Source organism: Heterocephalus glaber, unplaced genomic scaffold (genome assembly GCF_053883595.1).
Source record: "Heterocephalus glaber isolate CG9 unplaced genomic scaffold, H.glaber_assembly_v1.0 deba00001472, whole genome shotgun sequence".
NCBI classification, from domain to species: Eukaryota; Metazoa; Chordata; class Mammalia; order Rodentia; family Bathyergidae; genus Heterocephalus; species Heterocephalus glaber.
This window is the reverse complement of record NW_028258315.1, coordinates 44498358-44520730: the sequence shown is the minus strand read 5'-3', so window position 1 is coordinate 44520730 and position 22373 is coordinate 44498358. Positions and strand designations below refer to the sequence as shown.

At 36.4% G+C, this 22373-nt stretch overlaps 1 protein-coding gene across 1 annotated transcript in view; it reads left to right on the top strand.

Moving 5' to 3' along the window:
* The first annotated feature begins 909 nt into the window (after positions 1-909).
* Positions 910-22373, top strand: part of Net1 (neuroepithelial cell transforming 1) — a 36414-nt gene continuing 14950 nt past the window's right edge. Inside the window, exons 1-3 of the mRNA XM_004854512.4 lie at positions 910-1155; positions 12037-12103; positions 16312-16371. Coding sequence (XP_004854569.1) covers positions 1025-1155; positions 12037-12103; positions 16312-16371 — 258 coding nt within the window. The 5' untranslated portion in view covers positions 910-1024. The remainder of the gene's footprint in view (positions 1156-12036; positions 12104-16311; positions 16372-22373) is intronic.

Below are 22373 nucleotides of genomic sequence, written 5' to 3'. Positions count from 1 at the left end.
AGAGAAAAGAGATGAGGTCCCACTATTCTGGGCAGAGTAAAACAATGAATTTAGTGTCAGGGACATTCAACTATCAAAAAGTTGATTTCTTGTAGGACCAAGAGATTTTATCAGCCTTTTCCAGGTCTTGAATGACCGACTCTCAATAAGGCCCATTTTCTTTTATTCTGCTTCTATCTAAGGTCCCCTGAAATTTTTTTTGCTTAAAATTTGTCTTCTATTCCTGATCCCTACACTAGTACAGTATCTAGTAGAATATTACTGTAGGAATTTAATAAGTACTTGTGAATACTTGAACAAAATAATGTTCTCAAATGAATGCCTAAAGTAACAATGTTCTGATCACTAGAAAGTACTTCTCATTAGATCCCCACATCAACATCCTGGAGTATTAACAATGATTATTTTGAGCTCCTAAAGGATTGACCACCTCTGATTATACCATCAGCTTCTAGGACCTGTACAGAGACTGTATCTGACTTATTGGAAGAGAGGAGCGCTAATAACTAGATTTCACTGATTTCTTGGAGACAGCCTGAGAACACCGTTCCATGATCACATGAGCAAGTTAGAATGTACATGGCCAATAACCAAGCCTCAGTTCAGGTAATTAGTTTTATCCTCTCTCCAAATGCTAAGTAAGATCTGGTGACCTAAAATACTTCCAGTCCATTGCCCTCGCCTGCAGTGAGAGTCCTAATAACCAGTGAAAAAGGTATAGCTCCCCAGGATGGGGTCAGAATTAAAACCAAATTTCCTAATTCCCATTCTATTGTTTTCCCTCCCTTTACCATGGATCTTTATTACAATAGGAGAAGTGGCAGGACTTTGTATGTCCTAGCAACCACTGCCTGCTCTCTGATTGGCTGATTCTTGCAAAGCCGCCATTTTCAAATCCCCGGATGATGGTGGCGGCGGATCCCTGTTAGCAGGCACTTGCTGCCTGAAGGAGCTGGTGGGCACAGTGCCCGTTCGTGTCGGTCTCCCGGGCACCCGGCCACCGCTCCACCCTCTTTTCTACGACATGGAGCCAGAGCCGGCCGCACCGAAGCAGCCCCGGCCGCGGAGACGAAGCAGCCGGGCCTCTGGGCTCAGCGCCGGCTGCGCCCCGGGTCCTTCGGCTAACACGCCCAGGCCGGGACCGCCGGAGGGCAGGTGAGTATGGGGCACAGATCCAGGCTGGAACTGAGTGAGAACCAGGAGGAAGTGAGTGTGTGGGAGGGCGTGTGTGTGTGTGTAGAGGTGGGAGAAGGGCGAAGACGGGCAGAGCTGGGAGGGGGGAAGGGCGAGGAGAGATGGGGGTGCCCTCCCTGGGCAGGCCAGAGCCGACGTCCCTCCGGAGGCCCCAGACAGCGACTGCCCAGCCCAGCGAGGAAGGGACAGGCTTGTTGACAGACTTCTCGGGACCCCTTAGCAGGGAAAGGCATAGGAAAAGCCTCATTGGATTTTGTTTTCACTCTCAACTGGTTGTGGACTGCGAACGCACAGAAGGGTCAGAAAACTGTCTGGAGAAGGAGCTATGTAAAAGTACTGAAGTAATGTTGAAGTCAGTTCCAGTTACAACTTGTGTGACTTTTATCAGGTTTCTTAACATCTCCAAAGCAGTCCTTGTCTTCATATAAGGTCATTGTGAATTCAGTGAAATAATGAATGAAAAGAACTTAGTATAGGCCTGTACACAGGAAGCTTTCAGTAACTTAACAGTTATGTATTGTGTTAACATCTGTCAGTTTGTACTATACAAATAATAGTTCCATATCTGCTCCATGTTTTCATAAGTCCCTGTGATCCATTTCACATTATTTTATTTTATTTTTTATTCATTTATTTTTTGGGGGGTACCGGGGATCGAACTCGGGACCTTGTGCTGTCAAGGCAGGCGGCGGAACCACTAAGTTAAATCCCCGGCCCATTTAACATTATTTTAGATAAACTACAGTCCTTTACATAACTTACATGCCGTAACTAACATATCTATGCCAAGATATACAAATCCCTTTTTTAAAAATAGGAAAATACTATAGTTGTCAACAAAACATTTATTAACCTCATGTACATTACTCTACAGAGAGCTTTTTCACTCCAAGCTTCTTTCTGTTGGTTGAAAGTTTAGGGTAATTGTTACCTTAATACACCATTCTGAAACCTCTGTACCAGTTGTAGCCAATTATTTATTTCTTTGTTTGATTTGGAGACAAGGTTTCACTAGCCCAGGCTGGCCTTGAACTTGAGGCAATTCTCCTCCATGGACCTCCTGAGTGCTGGGATTACAGGGGTGTGCTACCATGCTTGGTTTATAGTTGTAGCCAATTTTAAGAAGTAATGAAAGAGCAAGAAGAAATTATCACTGAGACTGAAATGTAGAAGAAGCAGGAAAGACTACTTAAGGGAAAAGAGAACTTTAAAAAGATCAAATGGAGTCAGTGTTAAATTAATTCTAAAGTCTTTCAGTAATACCAGCTGTAGCCTAAAAATACAGTTGTTATGGTTTAGATCAAGAATGTCCCCTAAAGGCTTCATGCACTCATAGAAAGGGTTTTGGATGGTGACTGAATAATTGGGGTGATATAGGTGACTTGCTGTTAGGAGATGGAGTCTGGTTGGAAGTAAGGAGTCACTGGGACATAACCTAGAAGGATATATCTCTCTTCCCAGCTCCTTGCTTCTCATTCTGCTTCTTGGCCGCCATGACATAAGCAGCTTTCTTCCACTGTGCCTCTCTGCCATGCTGGACTTGGCTGACCATGGACTGTAATCATGAATCAAAATAAACCTCTCCTCTTTTAAGTTTTTGATGTTGGGTGTTATGTCTCAGTGATGAAAGAGTGACTAGGACAGATTTTGGTACCAGAGAAGTGGGGTTGTTGTGACTACCTTACCATGTCATTCAAAAGCCTTTGGAACTGGCTTGCAGGAGAAGTTTGGAAAGTTTTGGAGGTGCCAGTGAGAGAAGCCCTGAAATGCTGTAAGCTGAGCTTAATGGGAGATTCTGATCAGAGTTCAGAAGACCAGGATGCTGATAGAAATGAAGATAGTAAAAGCCAGACTCGGGAGATTTCAGTTGGGAAGAAGGACTCTCTTGACAGTTGGACTTGAGACTGTGTGTGTTACCCTCTGGCAGAAACTTTGTCTATGTTTTACCCATGTCCTGGGACTTTGTGGGAGACTGAGATTAAGGTCAGCAGACTAATCTAGCAGAAGAAATTTCAAGGCAGCCCAGCATTCAGGCTGTGGCATGGGTACTCCTGGCAGCATTTAGCTAGGTTTATATGGAAAACCAAGAACAAAAAGCCCATTTGAAGTTTCAGTTTCCTCAGAAAGAAAGCGCCTGCAAAGTTAAAGCAGAGAGCTTGGTTAGCATTAAAATGAAACCAAGTACTTTCATCAGGACAATAGGAAATATTCCTTGAGGGCGTCTCAGAAATAAGCAAGACACTACTTTTCACTGACTCAGGGGTATAAAAAGGTAAAGGTAACTTCCTTTGAAAGACTGCTTGAGAAGAGAGTCCCAGGGCACCGTGCTTCAGAAGGGCAGGCTAGTAAATTGGTTACCCTGGATTCAGTTCACAGTCATTCAGGCACGCAAAGGTCTCTAGCCATGATCCAAGGGGGCTCGACTACTACTTGAACTGGCGGCAGACTTTGACATTATCCAGGTGGTGCTGGTTTTACAGGTGTACAGAATACGAGAGTTATGGAGTCAGGGAGGCTTCTACCCAGATTTCAAGAGGACTAGTAGGCCAGGCAATGTACCCTTGAGAAGACATTGTGTGAAACTGTGAGAGTGAAGCCAGAAGTGTTGTTGAGACCCCAAGAAGTTGGAAAAGCCAGGAACATGGAACATCTGAGGAAAACTGTAGGCAGTGAGCAAAGCCACCCCAAGAGAGAGGCCATGAGGACTGTAACCACCAGTGCCATAGGAGCAGATTTGCCCAAGCTGTTTGGAGTTCACATCTCATCACAGCATACCCTAGGTGCTGGCATGAGAGCTACAGGATTTAATATTTTCCCTGCTGATTTTCAGTCTTACTTTGGTCCTATTCCTTTTTGTCCCCCATTCCTCCCTTTTGGAATTGGAATATTTATGCTGTGTCATTTTTGACGTTTTGATCACCTAGTACTGTTGAACATGTATCATAAAGTCAGACATTGTTGTAAATGGAATTCTAGTGATCAAAAAGAGATGAAGTCATTCCTCTTTCAAAACTTCAATTCTGTTGGTGGAAAAAAGACAATACAGATACTTATTTAACAACCGAGTTCTGTTCTTGCTACTAGGATGTTAAATGGTCACTAAATAAAAATTGTGTATAGTATATACATTACAATATTCTGAACAAAGTAATGGTCAAAGGAATCTCTAACTTGATAACTTTGCTTTTATTTGCATAACGCTTTCATCCAGTAATGTAATGTATAATAGAATATAAAACTACAGTACAAGCAGCAGAATCACTGTATAAGCAAGGTATACTATACAAAAATAAGATGTTGAAAGTCTGTCAACAAGATGCACAGAATTGTACTAAGAAAAAAAATGGTCGTAAGTTTGAACAGTCATTAACCAGGTAGTCATTAAACGAGGAGTATCTGTATAGTAAGTCCCCAATGTACAAACATTTGAGTTGCAAACTTTTCCCAGATACAGACAGACCTCTCATTACGAACAGTCATAGATGAGAACAAATCATGGAAGGAGCTCACGTGTCTGCTGGACATTGTCACAGTTGTGTTGCTCTGCTGTGTGCTTACTGAGCTTAAAAGTAAAAATAGTTTGTTTATAGTACTTTTGTGTATGTGTTTGGTTTTTTTATGCTTTGCGTTGTATATTTGTGTTAAAGATGTATAAAACTCACTTTATTGGACTTACAAACAAATCTGACTTAGAAATATTCTCCCAGAATGGAACTCATTTGTAAGTTGGGGACTTATTGTATTAGACGAAGGCTGGGGATTTAGCTCAGTGGTTCCGCCACCTGCCTTGCAAGCGCAAGGTCCCAAGTTCAATCCCCGGTACCAAAAAAAAAAGAAAAAAGATACTATTAAAAATAATTCAATGAAAATGATTTTGCTTTCCGGTAACCTTTAAAATAAAATTCAGCAGCCACCAACAAACCACCACATCAGCTGGGTTAAGGGAGCATTGATACTTCACATGTCAGAAAAGGCAGGGATGAAAGTTATTCAGAAAATCCAGGATATTTTATGATATAGCAATGATATAGAAAGTGCTCATGAATAATCATGATTGCAAAACAAATGCAGTTCAGGTAGGATCTTTAGCAAATCAAATCAGTTCTTATATTTCCTCACATGCCCTTTCCTGGCATCTTAGCAGCTTCCATGAATTTTTTAAGATGACATTGATGGCACTCTTGATATTGCTGCAAGCTGTGTTTTGAATGTGCCACTTTGTCTCATTAATGAAGGAGCTTCTGCAGGTTATTGCAAGGGACCAATAAAACTAAAATACTATTAATAAGATATCACAGAACCAGGAACCTGGTTGACTCTGTAAAAATCACTGGAAAGGCCAGGGATTTAGCTCAGTGGTTTCGCCGCCTGCTGCGCAAGTGCAAGGACCCGAGTTTGATCTCCGGTACCAAAAAAAAAAAAAAAAAAAAATCACTGGAAATGCCAAATATCCCTGACAGTGAAACTGGCATTAATGGAGCCCTTACTCTATTCACCTCTGCAGTAAATATCTTGGAGGATAAAGTGTATAGTAAAGGAGCTTTCTATTCAGGAGTGTAAGACAAAAATTAGATAATAAAACAATCACAGAACCAAGAATAACAGTGATAATTAATTGTTCAGCTATTTCTGGTGTTTCAGAAGTGTATATATAACCCTTGAGGAAATATGTGCACCCATATCCCATGAGACATTTCTACATATCAGAAAGTTTCAAAGGTAACATCACTTCTAAGGCCAAGAGAACTCTGTAAGGTATGTCAGAAGTTAATGATGGATCAAATAAAGTAAGGACAGAAATGTTTAAGCTAGATGAGAACTGAAAAGATGATTAAATTTGATAATGAGATAAAGAATATTTAGAATTACAAGTACTCCTAGTTCAGGTTACAATTTTGAACTGTATCATGGTGCAAAACTAGGATGCATTCAATAGAAATTGTACTTTGAATTTTGATATTTTCCCAGACTACTGATAATGATATATTCTTCAAGTCTAGGCAATGTCACCAAACCTCAGTAGTCTGATAGGTTAACAGCTGATACTTAACACAGTGTTCTGTATTGCAAGTATGTTTTGGTTACAGGTATTTGATAAATTATATGAGATGTTCAACACTTCATGTTAGGTGATTTTATCCAGATGTAGTTCTGAGCATGTTAGTTAGGCTAAGATATGGTGTTCTATAGGTTAAGTGTATTTAAACACATGTTCTACTTAATGGTGTTTTTAATCCTTTCAAACAACTTTTCATCAGGAAACAACCCCATTAAATCAAGGCACATCTGTATTGAACTTAAAATGGTTTGCAGTGAGTCGCAAAGAGAATGTAGTGTACTTCATTCGGGAAGTATGTGAATGCCAGACACTGGGAAACTAGAGACAGAAAATATTGTTCAAAAACTTATAATCTAGTAGAGAAGAAAGAAGCAAATTAATTATGTAGTGTTTGGTAAGAGTTATAGTGGTACACATAGAATGGCGTAGATAAAAATAAAAGGAACACTTAATCTTAACTAAAGAGAACAGGAAACAATTCCCTATTATAATAATTTCCTGAGTCTTGGGGGACAAGTTTAGAAAGCAGATAAAAATGGGTGATTTCATATAGGGAAGAAGCATGTAAAAAGTCCTCAAGACAAGTGCACATGAGATCTGAGTGTCATAACTATGGATAGACATGTAGACATGATATATATACATATATATACATATATATGTATATATATGAGGACTTACATAAGGATATGGAGTATATATTGTTGAGAGATTATGCTAAGAGGTAAGAGATACATCATAAAGGGGGCTTGTTTGCTATGATAGACAAAGGGGATTCAATACTAAAAGACTTTAAGCTAGATAATAGTGTGCTCCTATTTATATTTTAAAAGGTCACTCTGGTTCAGTAAAAAGTAATGTTTGAGGGTCATGGCACTCTAAATCTTATGAAAACTCCTTGGAGACAAATGTATGTGAAAAATTTTAGGAAATTTGTGAATCCTGGGAACCAGCTCTGTATACCAAATTTGAAATTCCACTTATAGACAATGGCTCCATGAGGAAATTCTTTTTTTTTTTTTTTTGCAAGTATCAGTCTTTTATAAAAGGTGTAGCACAGATTTAAGTAAAAAAAGTTAAGCATCAACTGTTTACAGCCTTTAGACATGAAAATATTTATCCCTTGTCTCCCCAGCCCTCATTTCCTACCCAACAAGACTTAGCACAGCCATTTCTGAATTTCTGGGAGGTAAAATCTCACACTCACGTCTTGGAAATAAGGTACAGCACAGCAGAAGCCACCATGGGAAGTCACAGAGGATCCCATGGAACAAAGAAGCCAAAGACGCAACAAAGTCATTGCTCTGACTTGCTGATTTAGCTTGTGATCACTGATTTTATGCCACCATGTTTATGCCACCATATTCTCTCTTCCAGCACATTTAGTGTTTCTGTGTTAATATTCAGATTTTTGATCCATTTTGATTTTAGTTTAGTGCATGGTGAGAGACATGGGTCTAGTTTTAATCTTCTGCATATGGAAAGCCAGTTTTCCCAGCACCATTTATTAAAGAGGCTTTCTTCCCGAAGATGTTTGGCCCCTTTATCAAAGGTAAGGTGGCTGAGTACATTGGAAGTTGTTTCTGCATCTTCTAATATATTCCACTGATCCTCGGGTTTGGTTTTCTTTTGCCAGTATTATACTGTTTTTATCATGGTAGCCTTGTAGTATAATTTCACAACATGGATTATGATGCGCCATGCCTTGCCTTTGTTGCCCAGAAATGCTTTTGCTCTTCTAGGTCTCTTGTGGTTCCAAATGAATTTTAAGATTGTTTTCTGTAATTTTATGAGGTATGCTATTGGTATTTTGATCGTGATTGCATTAAATCTCTAACAATTTTGGTAGTATGGCCATTTTCACTATATTGAATCTTCCTACCCTAGAACAAGGGATATCTTTCCACTTTCTGATATTCTCTTTGATCTCCTTTTTCAAGGTACTGTACTTTCAATGTAAAGGTCTTTTACTTCCTTCATGAGATTGATTCCTAAGTATGTCATTTTTTGATGCTATTGTGAAAGGATGATTTCCCTAATTTCTTTCTCAGTGAGTTCATTATTTGTCTGTGTACTCTATTCCTATCATCAATCCTTCCATTCCACTTAATTTTTAAAAAATAATTCCTTTAGCCAAGCATGATGGCACACACCTTTAATCTCAACACTCTAGAGGGCTGAGGCAGGAGGATCACAAGTTCTCGCCCAGGGCAGACAACAGAGGGACTTAGTAAAACCTTGCCTCAAAATTTAGGAAGAGCTGGGGATATAGTTCAGTGCAGAGGTCCAATTCCAATTAGCTGAGAAAGAAAAAGTTATATATATATATATATACATATGATACATATATATATAATATGTATATAATATATATATAACTTGGCTAACTCATTCTGGTTGTTTTCGTTGTAAACCTCTAAATATCTATTTCATGATAAAATTATCTTTATAGTCTTTTACTTGCTTTTCCTTTTCAATTGGAAGAGTTATATTTTCACAATACTAATATATATGGTGCTTATCACATAGTAGGTACTTAGTATATCATTTTTTTCAAACTTCATCCACATATTTATTACAATAAAAGAACCTTAAAGATAAATTTTTCTTTTAAGAGTGTATATTTTCCTTTTTGGTGATAATAATGTTGTTTGATACATTTTTGGGAAAATGTCCATTGAGTAATTGAATATTTTTCCTCTATTTGTAATTCCACTTGAGCTCTTATCTGCCGTAATGGAGGGGGGCAACGACAGAGGTCAGAATGTCTGAAAATTTTGGCTAAGAATGAATTAACAGAGTCATTCTCTTTTTGAACAACAGCTATACCATTCTAATTTTGCTTTATTCATATTAAAACAAGTTTAGTGTACAAATAATTTACATTGTTCAGAAACACATCAAGTAATATGAAAGGAAGTGTGTTAGAGGTCAAGGGTAATCACAGTGGAATTAAATAAATAATTTAATAAACCGTGCTAGTTTGTCAATGTATTACTTTATTTTATTCCTTAAATGTTATAATAACTTTGGGTACATGGACAAATACATTAGATATATGGACAAAAATTCTTGAAAAATTGAAGGACTGCCATTTCTAGCTACTTATTTCACTCTTTAAATCCCTCTCTCTTTTAAGTGGGTTGTCCATTTCCTTCTGGAAAGACCACTTAATGTTTTATGAAATTGAAAATGTTTTCCCACAAGATTCTAAAATAGCTATTACATTTGAGTCTGACTCCTATTTTTAAAACTAAGTGTGTGTCTTTCCAAAATTTTTGGAAATTGGCACTGCTACACATGCTTTCTGGGTACAATTTGTTTTTTAGGTTTCTTTTTTCCATGGGTACTAAAAATAGGAACTTGTTATTGAAATGAGAAAAATAGCATTACTGTGAAGCTGATTACAGCTAGCATTGGAAAGAATCTTAGAACCCATTTGGAAATATTTTCCCACTTTGTTAACTTTTTTAAGATTCTTAAGAATTATTTTTCTTTTCAGCTTTCACAAATCAAATTCTTTCTGTCAATATTGTCTTTTTTCTACACAGTAAAGAAATGAATAGCTGGTTTTTGTGAGGTTTTTTGTTTTGGGGTTTTTTTTGGTACTGGGAATCGAACTTAGGGCCTCATGCTTGCCAGATAGCTGCTGCACTGCGGAGCTACATCCCCGCCCCAGCTTTGGTTTTGTAATTCTCCTTAGTACTTGTCTTACACCCAAAAAGAAGTATTTACTGAATAAGCTTTGCTTTGTGATACATATTTATACTGGATCAAAAGTTTTCTTCTGTGATCATAACTGCTCCTTCTCATCCCACTCTCCATTGGTGGCTTTCTGCGTAGTATACAACAGCATTTTCTTAGGGGAGTTTTTAAAAATGTAATCTGTAGACTCATTGTATAAAGGTCCTGTCTTTCCCATAACCTTTTACTATTCATTGATAATATACCTATAAATTTTCTAGTGATATTTTGTTTAAATACTTATTCTGATGTTTTATCAAAAAAATCAAAACTGTTTTCTTTATTGTTGCTTGACTTGTCTATAGTGGCAGGAAAGGGTTGTATAATCAGTTCCTTACATTCCTTTTTCCCCTAAAGAAAATTTGAGCTCCTTGAGTACCTTGACATTTTGATCTTTCCCAAATAAATACCTAGGGAAATATTGAATATCTTTCTGCCATTTGTAATTCCACTTTAGCTCTTAACTGCCATAATGGAGGGGGGCAATGACAGAGCTCAGAATGTCTAAAAATACAGTTTGGCTTAAGAGTGAATTAACAGAGTCATTCTCTTTTTGAACAACAGCTGTACCATTCTATGTTATACCATACCTAGTGAATATGTGTGATCAGTGGCTTAAGATCTTTCTGCATCTAATCTTAATTTTACTAGTGGCATCATATTTCCCCATGTCAGAAACCTTGGTGGAACCTGAAACTAGTTTTAGGGAGGAAAGGTCTGTTTTGTCAGTTTTGTCACTTACCCCTCTCTCCACTCCATTTTTCTCTCTAACCTTGCTAAGCTGCCTCCTAATTAGTTTTTTGACCAGTTTTGCTTTCTTCCATTCCATCCTTCATGTCATTTAGAGTTCAAGATCAAGTCCATAGTGCCTGTGTAGTGCATGAGGCCTTTTATCATGATTTAGTCCTTTCTTGTTTCTTTGTCAAACGAAAGAAACTATTTGAAATGTCCTGAATGTAATTCATTTCACTCCACCTTATTACTTTGCTCATTGCTTTCTCTTTCAAATTGAACTTTAGTATTCTTCTGTGACGCCTCCTGACGTCTTTGTCCTTATAGCTATTTTCCTTTAAGTTCCTTATCAAAATATAAAACTTCTACTTACATTTAACCTAGAAAAGTAAAGAAGCCTATTTAAGTGTGTAAATTTTTGCAGGAATGACAACTATGGGTGTTGTTTCTGTAATTTATAGTGAAGAAAGAACCTGAGGGTCAAGGTGAAAAACAATTTACAAATGGACAATGACCTGACAATCCCTGATCAGGTCATATTTGAGATGCCTTTTTTTCCAGTTATAAAGTTTCACATTCTTTTACCTGCTGTGGTGTCTCTGTCAAATGCAAGTGAGGATAGCAGACTCCTTTGCTACAGCAAGCTCAAAAGTATGCTTTTCTCATTTGGTTGGTCTTTGTTCATTTCCACAGCTGTATGTGTGGGGGGTCTCTGTTCTACATTTCTTTACATCTGAAGTGACTGCTAGTAAGAATAGTTTATGAACTGTATCTTCTGTGGCAGCCATTTTTCATGATTTTTTCTACATATTTTTAAATATAAAGTTTATGTTATAAATATAGAGGTTTGTATTTTAGAAAGTTGAAGATAGGTCATACATAGCATTGTCATGTTTCATTTCTTTATGTTGAATGAAGAGAAAATGAAAAAGAAATTAAAAAAACAATTACACTGAAGTTACATGAGACCTTTGTCTCAAATTTATTATTCAAAACTTTTTATTTGGTTTATTAAATTTATTATTGAACAAGTCATATGCTCCTGAAATTAAACTCTGCTTGGTTTGATAAATATTTTTTAATAATATTTTCACTACTTTTATATAAGCTATATCACTGTAAACATTCTGAAAATGCTCACACCTATACATTGCTATGTCTTGTTTTATTATACTGTCTCTTCTATTTCTAAGATTGAATCAGACTACTTCAGATAGTTTTGAAACTATGGGAAAGATAGCTTTTTATATTCCTTGTGCTTTATTATACTAAAGTTATTCTGATTATTTATTTTTTTCTGTTAATAGATATTCCCTTCGGAGAGGTAGCTCCTTTACTTTTTTAACACCTGGCCCCCACTGGGACTTCACCTTGGTGAGTAGACATTTGGATTTTTATTTCAAGGCACTAAATGGAATTAATTCCTAGGTTATCCTTCAATCTGTTACACAGTTCACTTGTGTGTACTTCTGTCTTGAGGAACAATTTCTGTAGCCATTTTGACAGTCTAATTTAGTCCTTTTCTGCTAATAAGCTGGAAAAAATTTTATTTCAAGCACATAAAACATTTTGCAAAGTATTCATATTCATTAATCTTTAACTATCCTTTCTTATTCCTATCAATGTTAAATTTAAGAGTCCATATTATGAAACATAAAGTTATTTTTATGTACATTCTCTAACAGTTTTTTGTGGTTGAAAAATATTAAAAATTTTATACTTTGGTAGACTTATTTTCTTGTATTGATCATCTCAATACAGGGACTGTTTCATTATTTTTAGGGCAAGACTTTACAGAGGTGTGTAATTTTTTGTAATATGACACCAGAAAATTGATTCCGTATTTAAAACTCAGTGGATTATAATACATATATAAAGTATGTATAACTAGATCGTGAGTTTAACTCTTAACTGAAAGAAATAGCAAAGATGATTCTGTTTCTAGTTGGCCAAATGTTACTTCTTTTTATATTTTGATGATGTTCTGATAGATTCAGTTAATTTTTATGTTGTTCTTTTGTATTTAATATGTATTTCTATTGGGTCAAATTTTTGTATTTTTATACCCATTGCATGAATCATTTAGCCAGTGAAGCACTCATATCAAGGGTCTCATGACTAGTGGAGTTCTGCATTTTCCTTTGAAGATTTCCTGTCTTGTCCTCTTTCCTTTACCAGGTTGATGAGCCTAACCTTAGAAAAAGTTCAATGGAAAAGGGCCTCCATACTTTTGTTGTGCAAACCTATCAACAAAAATACTTTGAACATGTATTCTTAATATAATTGTTTATAATTTGTATAGCTCTGTACTACCTTTATGATCTAGTATCTCAAAGCACAGTTTTCACTTAGGGTAAGGTTGATGATAGTGGGCGTGAATCTATATTTTTTTTCTGTATTTCAAATAGTCATGATAATTTCAGTTTAGGGATGACTTCTTATTGAATCTAATTAGACCACCATTGTTTTTAACCTTCTAATGTGAGTGATGATGTATGTATTCATTATCTGTATATTAATTATTAATAAACCCTTTTAAGCATTTAAAATACATTTAAAAAATAAAGTTCCAGCGTTTTCCTCCTGCACTCCCAAGACAGTATCTTGCAGACCCTCTGGGATGGGTACATTCCACTTGGAAAAATACTTTGGTAGAGGTCTCCCATGACAAAAGTGGTATTTCGTGATTTATGTATTAAAAATTCTGGAATATGATTAGGGAGTAATAAGAAAGATTTAGTTTGAGAAAGGAACAAAAATTAAGCAGCTAATTTTAGAGGTTAGACAAAGAACAGTAGAGTAAAGCAAACAAAAGGAAAGGTAAGAAGGAGAAAAAAAATTCAGCACACATTTATGGTAAAACTCTTGGAAACTAGGAACAGTGAGAATTTCCTTAGTGTGAGACCTACCACAAACAGCATTTGTAATGATAAAATGGAAGAAACATTACCTTTAAATTTAGAAGCCTGCTGTCACTGTATTTAGCAAAACAGAAAGCCAACACACTAAGATAAAAACAAGTGGTATACAAATTAGAAATGACGAGACAGTGTGGTTTCATTACTTACAGACAATATAATTGTTTGTGTAGAATATCCAACAGAATATTAGTAACAGCTATTGAACGAATGATTTCAAACAAGAATTTTTAAAAGAAGTCAATACAATTTGTATAGGCCAGCAATAAAGAATCAAATGTGGGCTGGGGGATTTAGCTCAGTGGTTCCGCCGCCTGCCTCTAAAGTGCAAGGTCCTGAGTTAGATCCCCAGTACAAAACAATATGTAATTTTAAAGACTTTAAGGAACAAAAACTAAGAATAAATCCATGAAAAGATACGTGAATTTTATGGAGGAAATGGGAAAGCATTAAAGAAGAATATAAAGACCTAATAGAATGGACACATATGCAGTTTCATACAAGGGAAGCCTATCATAAAAATGTCATTTCTTTGTAAACAGCTCCATATTCAGTGGTTTTAATAGAAATCCTGTTAGAGTGTAATAGATCTCATTCTACAATTTAGAGGGTCCAGAATAAAAGTAGTATACAACGTAGGAAGCATAACACTTTATTAGTTATTAAGACACAGTATGATAAGGGTGCAAGAATTGATAAATAGACCCAGGAACAAAATAGAGAACTCCCCAAAAATGACCTGTGTGTATGTGAGGCCTTACTGTGTCATGGACAGGATGAAGGAATGGGGCTCCCAGCAATTGGTTTGAAGTTTGAGTGTAATTGACTATGCTGCTTAAAGCTACGCACATACCTGTGTAAATTCACATATGTAAATTCTTTAAGAGATAAAAGTTTTGCAATATTTTTTTTAATTACAGTAGAATGTTTCAAAACCTGTTAAATTTCTTTATAAATATACTCATATAGGGCCAGGGATTTAGCTCAGTGGTTTCGCCACCTGCTACACAAGCACAAGGACCCAAGTTCAATCCCCAGTACCAAAAAAAAAAAAAAAACTAAACTAAATATACTCATACATACGTGTAATTTCCTATAATCATGGGTATACTTTTTCCCTCATTACAGTCTTTTTTGCTAAGCAGTTTTCTTCTCCTTTTCTATCTCCTTCCCCATTTAAATCCTTCCATCCCCAACCTGTACACTAACCTTTGTCAGCAACACCGTTTGTATTCCCGTATATCCTCTATTTTTTGTTTATATCATTATTTACTAATACAAATGGGCTTACAGATAGATACATAAATACAGGATTTTTTATTAGCTTGCTTTTCAAATTTGCAATCACATAATTCATACTCTGGAGATGATCTTTAGGTCAATAAAGATTCCTCGAGTTCTAACACCTTATTTTTGAGGGGTTTTTTTCCCCAATTTTGATTTATATTGTTCAGTTGTTTCTCATATCATTTTCTTAATGTCTTTCAGTTCAATTTAAAATAGTATATTATAGTTTTGTATGCCTTCATTCCCTAATAGGATGGCATAGACCAGTGATGGCAAACCTTTTAGAGCTTTGAGTGATTCAAACAGCCTACTTTGGCATGAGTGCCTTAGGTTCACCACCACTGTAGCCCCTTACTCTTTTTTTTTTGTTTTGGTACTGAGAATCGAACTCAGGACCTTGTGTTTGTGAGGCAGGCACTGTGCCTCTGAGCTAACCCCCCCACCCCCACCCCAGCTTACCCTTTTTTTAGAGTGATTTTGTGTTCGGTTTGACTTTGGGAATTTTTGTTCATTTCTGCTTGAATTTTGTTTTCTTCCACTTTTACAAGGTGTCTTGGTTCACATATTTCCTCTGTTGTTTTCATGGTGGCTTGCTTTCTGAGACCTCCTGGCTCTGTTATTTTCCCCACATCTATCTGGACTTCGTGTTTCCTTTTTTGGTTTTTCTATTGACCCTGTCTTGCTCAATTGTCAGATTCACAGCAATTTCCTCTCATTGTGGGGCTAAGAAATGGAAGAAAACCCTGGTTGGTCAGTTTTAAGATTTCACAAGAGCTAGACTATGTCACAAGTAATTACAAGAGTTATTTTAAGATGGGGGATAATGAAGTGTTACTTAAGGGTGCTTATTCAGTACTGATTAAGAGCCAGAAATGATAGGTATATACACAATTCTGCTACTGCTGGCATGAGAAGAGCTGAGTAATTACTGCACATTGCTTCAAGGATGTGATGTTCATCTGCTAGTTGATAGTCCTACTTCAGGCAAGAAATCTTTGGTATGAGAAAAGGATTTTTTCCCCTAGTGAAGGACTCCCCCACCCCCACGCTGATAAATAATGTACTCCTTTTTTAAAAAAAAAATCTTGCTACTTTTCTGTATAAAATATTTTTTCTCTAACAAATAGCCCATGACTTACATAAGAGTTCTATTTTACGTCAGTTTTTTAAGAGGGTAGAATGACTTCACAGCAAGAGATCTAAGAGCCACTTATTTAGACAGTGTGTGCCAGAGATAATTTATGAGGAGCCTTCATCAGAATAATTTTTTTCTGTATAGAGCTAAAGGCTTAACTTTTTTAAAGTGAATTTTATAGTTTCCTTGTTTAATGGGGTAACATGCACTTTTATAAAAGGATGAAATCTTTTTTCTTATAGAAAAGAAAACGAAGAGAGAAAGATGATGATGTTGTGAGCCTTAGCAGCCTTGATCTGAAGGTAAGCTTTGCTGCCCTGTTAGAGAAAAGCATTTTAAAATTTTCAGGTAACACTGTGAGAAGAATGAATGCTGGGTTTTATTGGGGAGGAGAGATTCTTGCATTGTTTCAAGTACAATACTGAGTAGTACCGGCTCCTCTTGAAGATATCCTCATTTTGCTGTTTTGTGTCTTGGTTAAGAAAGGGGGAGATCACTCTTCAAAACAATCTTAGGCCATAACTGCTGAACACAAACACAAATGCCCAAGCCAGGCCTGTAACATGCAAAGAAAAGGGATAGTAGAGGAACTGGTGAAAAGAGTGCTGTGCCTTTCAGAAAGTGACAGTGCTACTGTGCTTTAACTCATTGGTGCACATAGAATTGGCAGAATCTGGACCTTAAGGTGAAATCTGAATTATAAATATTAAGTGAATTTAAAAAAGAAAAAAGCAAACCAGACAACTCTACAAGTTAGATGTGGCCTATGGGCTTCACATGTACCCTATGATAAACTAAAATTCAGTGCATACTTCTATAAAATATTGAATATTCTTTTATGTAAAGTTGTACTTAAGTCCAAAAACCTAGTATCATTGAACTTTCACCCTGTTTTTTCCAATGGCAGATTTTACAAAGGCATCTTAGTTTTAGAGAATCTTAAAGATTATTATGAAAAAAAGCCTTACATTTTTAAAATGAGATTTGTTTTAAATATTTGACATACATCAGCAGCTGCTACTTCTTACTAAATAAAACCAATATTCTCCCCCTCCCTCCTCTTTTTTTTGCAGTGCTAGGGATTGAACCTAGGGCCTTTGCACTGAACTACATCCCTAGCCTTTGTTTTGTTTTGTTTTTTGAGACAGGGTCTCACTTTGTAGTTTAGGCTGGCAATGAACTCACTGTGTAGCCCAGGCTGGCCTCAAACTTGCAGTGATCCTCCTGCCTCTCCCTCCCGAGTGCTGGGATCACAGGCGTGTGCCACCACGCCTGGCTAGTTTTGTTTTGTTTTTTGAGACAGAGTCTCACTAAATCATTAAGTTGTCCAGGCTGGTTTCCAGCTTGCAGTCCTCCTGCCTTGGTCTTCTAGGGTTCTGGAATTACAGTAGTGTGCCATCACACCTGGTTCTAAAACTTAAATTTTTATAGATACTGCCCATTGATATTTTAGCAAATCCAGCAAGTCAGTTTTTTTCTTACTTTTAGTACATAGTATCTTTTTATAAGAATTATGTGTTTTAAGTATTAGCCTTTTTGCAAAACAGCTTTACTTGGATATAAAATATCTTGTATTTAAAAAGTCTGAAGTGGCAACCCTGAGTATTTTCAGGTATGCTTCCAATCAAATTGTATACAGAAATAAGACAGTATTTATAGCTTGCTACATGTACTTTATATAGTCAAACCTACTTAGAGAAAAAAAAATCCTCTTTTTCTTCAATCCAGCTTTTGAAGTTAGCAGGATATGATCAGATCAATCTTGTTTCATCTTTCCACTCACTTTTACATCCTTTGGATTAATTTGAAGCAAATTGCATCTGTTCTGTCATTTCATATGTAAATATTTTGTTATCTGTCAATTATTTTCAATGTCTTAAAGATAAGTATTTTTAAAAAAATATTTAAATGGAAAGTAATGTATTATAGTAAAAAACACATTGCCATGAATTCCCCTCAAAAGACTCCCTCTTGGTTTTTAAAAATTATTTTTTTATCTTATTAGTACATGTTTGCAATGCATGGAGTTAACAGTCATCTAGAGGAATGGTTACATGTACATATTACAGCTTGTTTGCTTTTTTTTTAATCTCCTTCCTTCTCCCCCCTCCTCCTGTTCCCCTGTCCCTTTTCAAACTTGATCTTATTTGCCTCAGCTCATGTTGTGGCATATAGTGCTTACATTAATTGAGGTTATTAGGTTTCTATATATGGCACATCTTTATTCTTCTCATATCACCTTCCCCTTCCATCCTCCTCACCTCTTGCCCTTGTTCCTTTGAATAATACCAAGTGGTATTCCATTATGTATAAATACTACATTTTCTTTATCTAGTTGTCTGTTGATGGATATACAAGCTGCTTCCAGGATTTATCTATTACAAATTGTGCTGCTATAAACATTGGTATTCATGTATCACTGTAGTATTATGAGTAAAGCTCTTTGGGGAAGATACCTAGCAGGGAGATAGCTGGGTTGTATGAAATTTCTAATTTCAGTTCTTTGAGAAATCTCCATACTGATTTCCATAATGGTTGTATTAGTTTGCACTCTCACCAGCAATGCATGAGGTTCCCTTTTTTATCACAGCCCTGCCAGCATTTGTTACTGTCTGCTTTCTTAATGCTTTCCATTCTTTCTGGAATAAGATGGAATCTTATCATTGTTTTAATTTGCTTTTCTATAATGGCCAGATATGTTGAGCATTTTTTTCATATATTTGTTGACCATTTATATTTTGAATTTTCTAGAATTGACTTCTGCCTTTATAAAGTTATAAAAACAAACAAAAATCAATCAGTGGGGCATGATGGCATACTCTTATACTTCCAGCACTCTGAGAAGCTTAGGCAAAAGGATGATGACAAGTTCAAGTTCAGGCTGGGCAATATAGTGACCCTGTCTCAAAATTTAAAAATTTAAGGGCTAGGTATTTAGCTCAATGTGAAGACCCACTGTTCAATCCCCAGCAACTCTCCCCCTCAAAAAATGTGATTCGAACAAAAAATATATAGCCATTAAAAAGAAGATAATGCACTGAAAGACCATTCAGGCATCCTTTTTATCTAATTTCAACTCTTGAATTTTTTAAATAGTCCCTTATAAATAATCCCACCAAATTATTCCTGATCATAAACATAGATTCACTAAGCAGTATTAACACAGATAACTTTCTTATAGTATGGTCAGCAAAAGCTGAGCCTTCTGGAGTTTAGAACTATTTAGTAGGGGTTTTGTTTCGTTTTGTTTTGTTCTTTTGAGACAGGGTCTCACTGTATAGTTTAAGTTGAACTTCAATTCACTGTGTAGCCCAGACTGGCCCCGAACTTGCAGTGATCCTCCTCCTTCAGCCTCCAAAGTGCTGGAATTACTGGTGTACACCACCACACCTGGCCTGTTTGGTAGTTCTTAACCATTGGTATATTATCAGGGTTCCTTAAACCCAGTTTTAGCATTTGAGTTTCTTTTGAGCAGATCTAACTATTTGTAGGAATTGAAATTTCATTACCTTTTATTTTTCCAGTAAGATTTTCCAAAGGACAAAGATTTATTTAATATTTTTAAGAGCTTATAATTCATTCTGTTTTACCATTGTCATTTGGGTCCACTGGACTCTTATAAATCAAAGATACATTATGGAATCTTGGAGATCTTAATTTTTATCTTAAAATATTTTTGCTGTTTTATCATCCTCATCACTTTTTCTTGTCTTTACTAAAAGATTAAAATGAAAATGAACAATGATAGAACACCTAGAAAGACAATGTGATGATGAAATAAATAGTCATCTTTCAATTTTGTAGTGTATTGTCCAGAATACTGTAGTCCCCTCTTTTTCACAGGGGATACATTCCAAGATCTCAGTCAGCAACCTAACATTATACTTTAAGGATCTAGAAAAAGAAAAACAATCTAAACCTGCCAGAAGGAAGGAAATAAACATTATAGATAAATAAAATATGAAATTGAGAAACAATAGTGAAAATCAGTAGTTCTTCGAAAAGATTAACAAAATCGACAAACTTACGTTGATGACTAGGAAGAAAAGACTCAAATTACTAAAATGAGAACTGAAAGTGGAAACATTACTGCTGATTGTACAGGAATAAAATGGACAATAAAAGACTATGAAAATTCTACACTAATTTATTGAATAACCTAGACAAAATGGATGATTTCCTAGAAACACACAAGCTATCAAGACCGAATCATGAAGCAAAGTGTGGTAGCACATGCCTGTAATCCTAGCCCTCGGGAGGCTAACACATGAGGATCACCATGAATTTGAGGCCACCCTGAACTACATAGTGAGACCTTGTCTCAAAAAAGAAAAAAGAAAAATTGAATCATGCAGAGAAAATCTGAATAGGCTTGTATCTGATACAAAAAAAAAAGATTGAAATACTAACCAAAAACCTCCCAACAGAGAAAAGCCCTGAATGAGATGATTTCACTGGTAAATTATACCAAACATTTAAAGGTTTAACATGAGTCCTTCTCAAACTCTTTAACTGAAAAAACCAAGGGAATACTTCCTAATTCCTTCTGAGGTTACCATTACCCAGATACCAAAACTAAAGACAACACAAGAAAACTATAGGCCAATATCCTTTATAAAAATTGAGGTAAAATTAGACCAGCTTGGTAAAAGAGACCCCCAGCTAGTGGAACACACTAAATGATCTTACCTGTTGTCCTGGCTGCTCTCTTCATAGGCCTGTTGCTCAAGCACTGGGATCCACAGGGTAAATTTTTGTGTTACCTACTCCTGCTAGGCATTAACACCTTTATACTCCGTGATAAACATTAATATGAGGTACAAAAGTCCTGCCACTTTGTGCCCACTTCCATATGTCCATCCATATGTTTCTCCAAAATTTATTTGTTCCTTTCCAGTCTTGTTTCCTACCAAGCCTCTAACCAATCAGCCAGTCCACTCATTACTACTTAGGAACCTGTCTGTATCTGCACATCATGCCATTTTCCCTCCATATGGAGTGAACAGTCAAGTGTGCTGCTTATAACTCTACCTCCTAGAAGTGGTTTCTTCTACTCCTTGGGACTCTCACTTAACAGGGTGCAGTGCAGTAGTGATCCATTTTCTGTTCATAGCAGCATGTGAAGCTAATGCCAGCTTTTCTCCCAACAGTTGGTTATAGAGAATTACCCCTATTATCAAATGTAAAGTTGAAGAAGAACCAGAGTAATGTACTTGATAACGTGGCAGTCTGAACCATCTCTTCATGTAATTTATTGATGCCCTTTGTTATTCCTGAAACCTGATCCCTAATTATCCATTTCCATCATACAATAGATTGTTACTCTACCTCCTTGTGACTTAGTTTTCATTTGGACAGCTCTGATTGTACAGAACATGCTCTCCTATGGTCAGATCCTCAGGTTTAATTACATCTGTTAGCATCCCAGGAACTGCTTTGCAAAGAGCTATTTTCTGCCATAGAAGGCATATTCTTGCCTCAAGATCCTATTGCAATATAGTACCGTATTCTTCCTGGCTTTGCCGGAGGCATCACTTAGTATCCTTATTATCAGTGATAATTCAAACTTGATTATACATACTAAGTTACATGGCCTAAGCAGCAGGGCAGCTGGCATCACAGCCAGAACCTGTTACAGAAACTTTGCTTTTGAGCCACACTCAAAACTATAAGCCTTTCAGATTGTCTCATTCATGAGTCAGAGCAGAATTCCCAAATGCACCAGATACTCCCTCCAAAAGATGAAAAGTTCTGCCTAGCGCTGTGCTACAGTACTGGGAAATGGAAAGTGCAATACTGTTCTTCCCTATAGAATGGAAATTCCAGAAAGGCTCAGACCTTTGCATCTATTAAAACTTTTCCAGTATGGCAGCCCTTGAATTTTCATGTCATACATTTATTTCCTCTGGTATCCAGAATACCTGCCACTTTATGACCTTTTAGTATGATGTTATCAGTGGACTAGCATGGTATTCTGCGTGCTGTTGAGGTCCCTGTGACAGAGAACAGCAAAGTTAACAGCTTCAGAACATGGGAACAAATATGAACTGCAGTCCTTCCCACGTAACAGTAAAAGCTAACTACTTGTGATCACTGTTACTACATGGAAATTGAAAAGAACACATAGGCCAGATTAATAGCTATACTGTATACCAAATGCTAGGGGATTTTTGGTCTGTTCCAGTTATAACTATATTCTCCACAACAGCTAAGATTAGAACTACCAGTTGAGTCAAAGTTTACAGTGATCCAGTGTCATTTACCATAAGCCATCTTCTAGGAGTCATTCAGATAAGTGAATAAA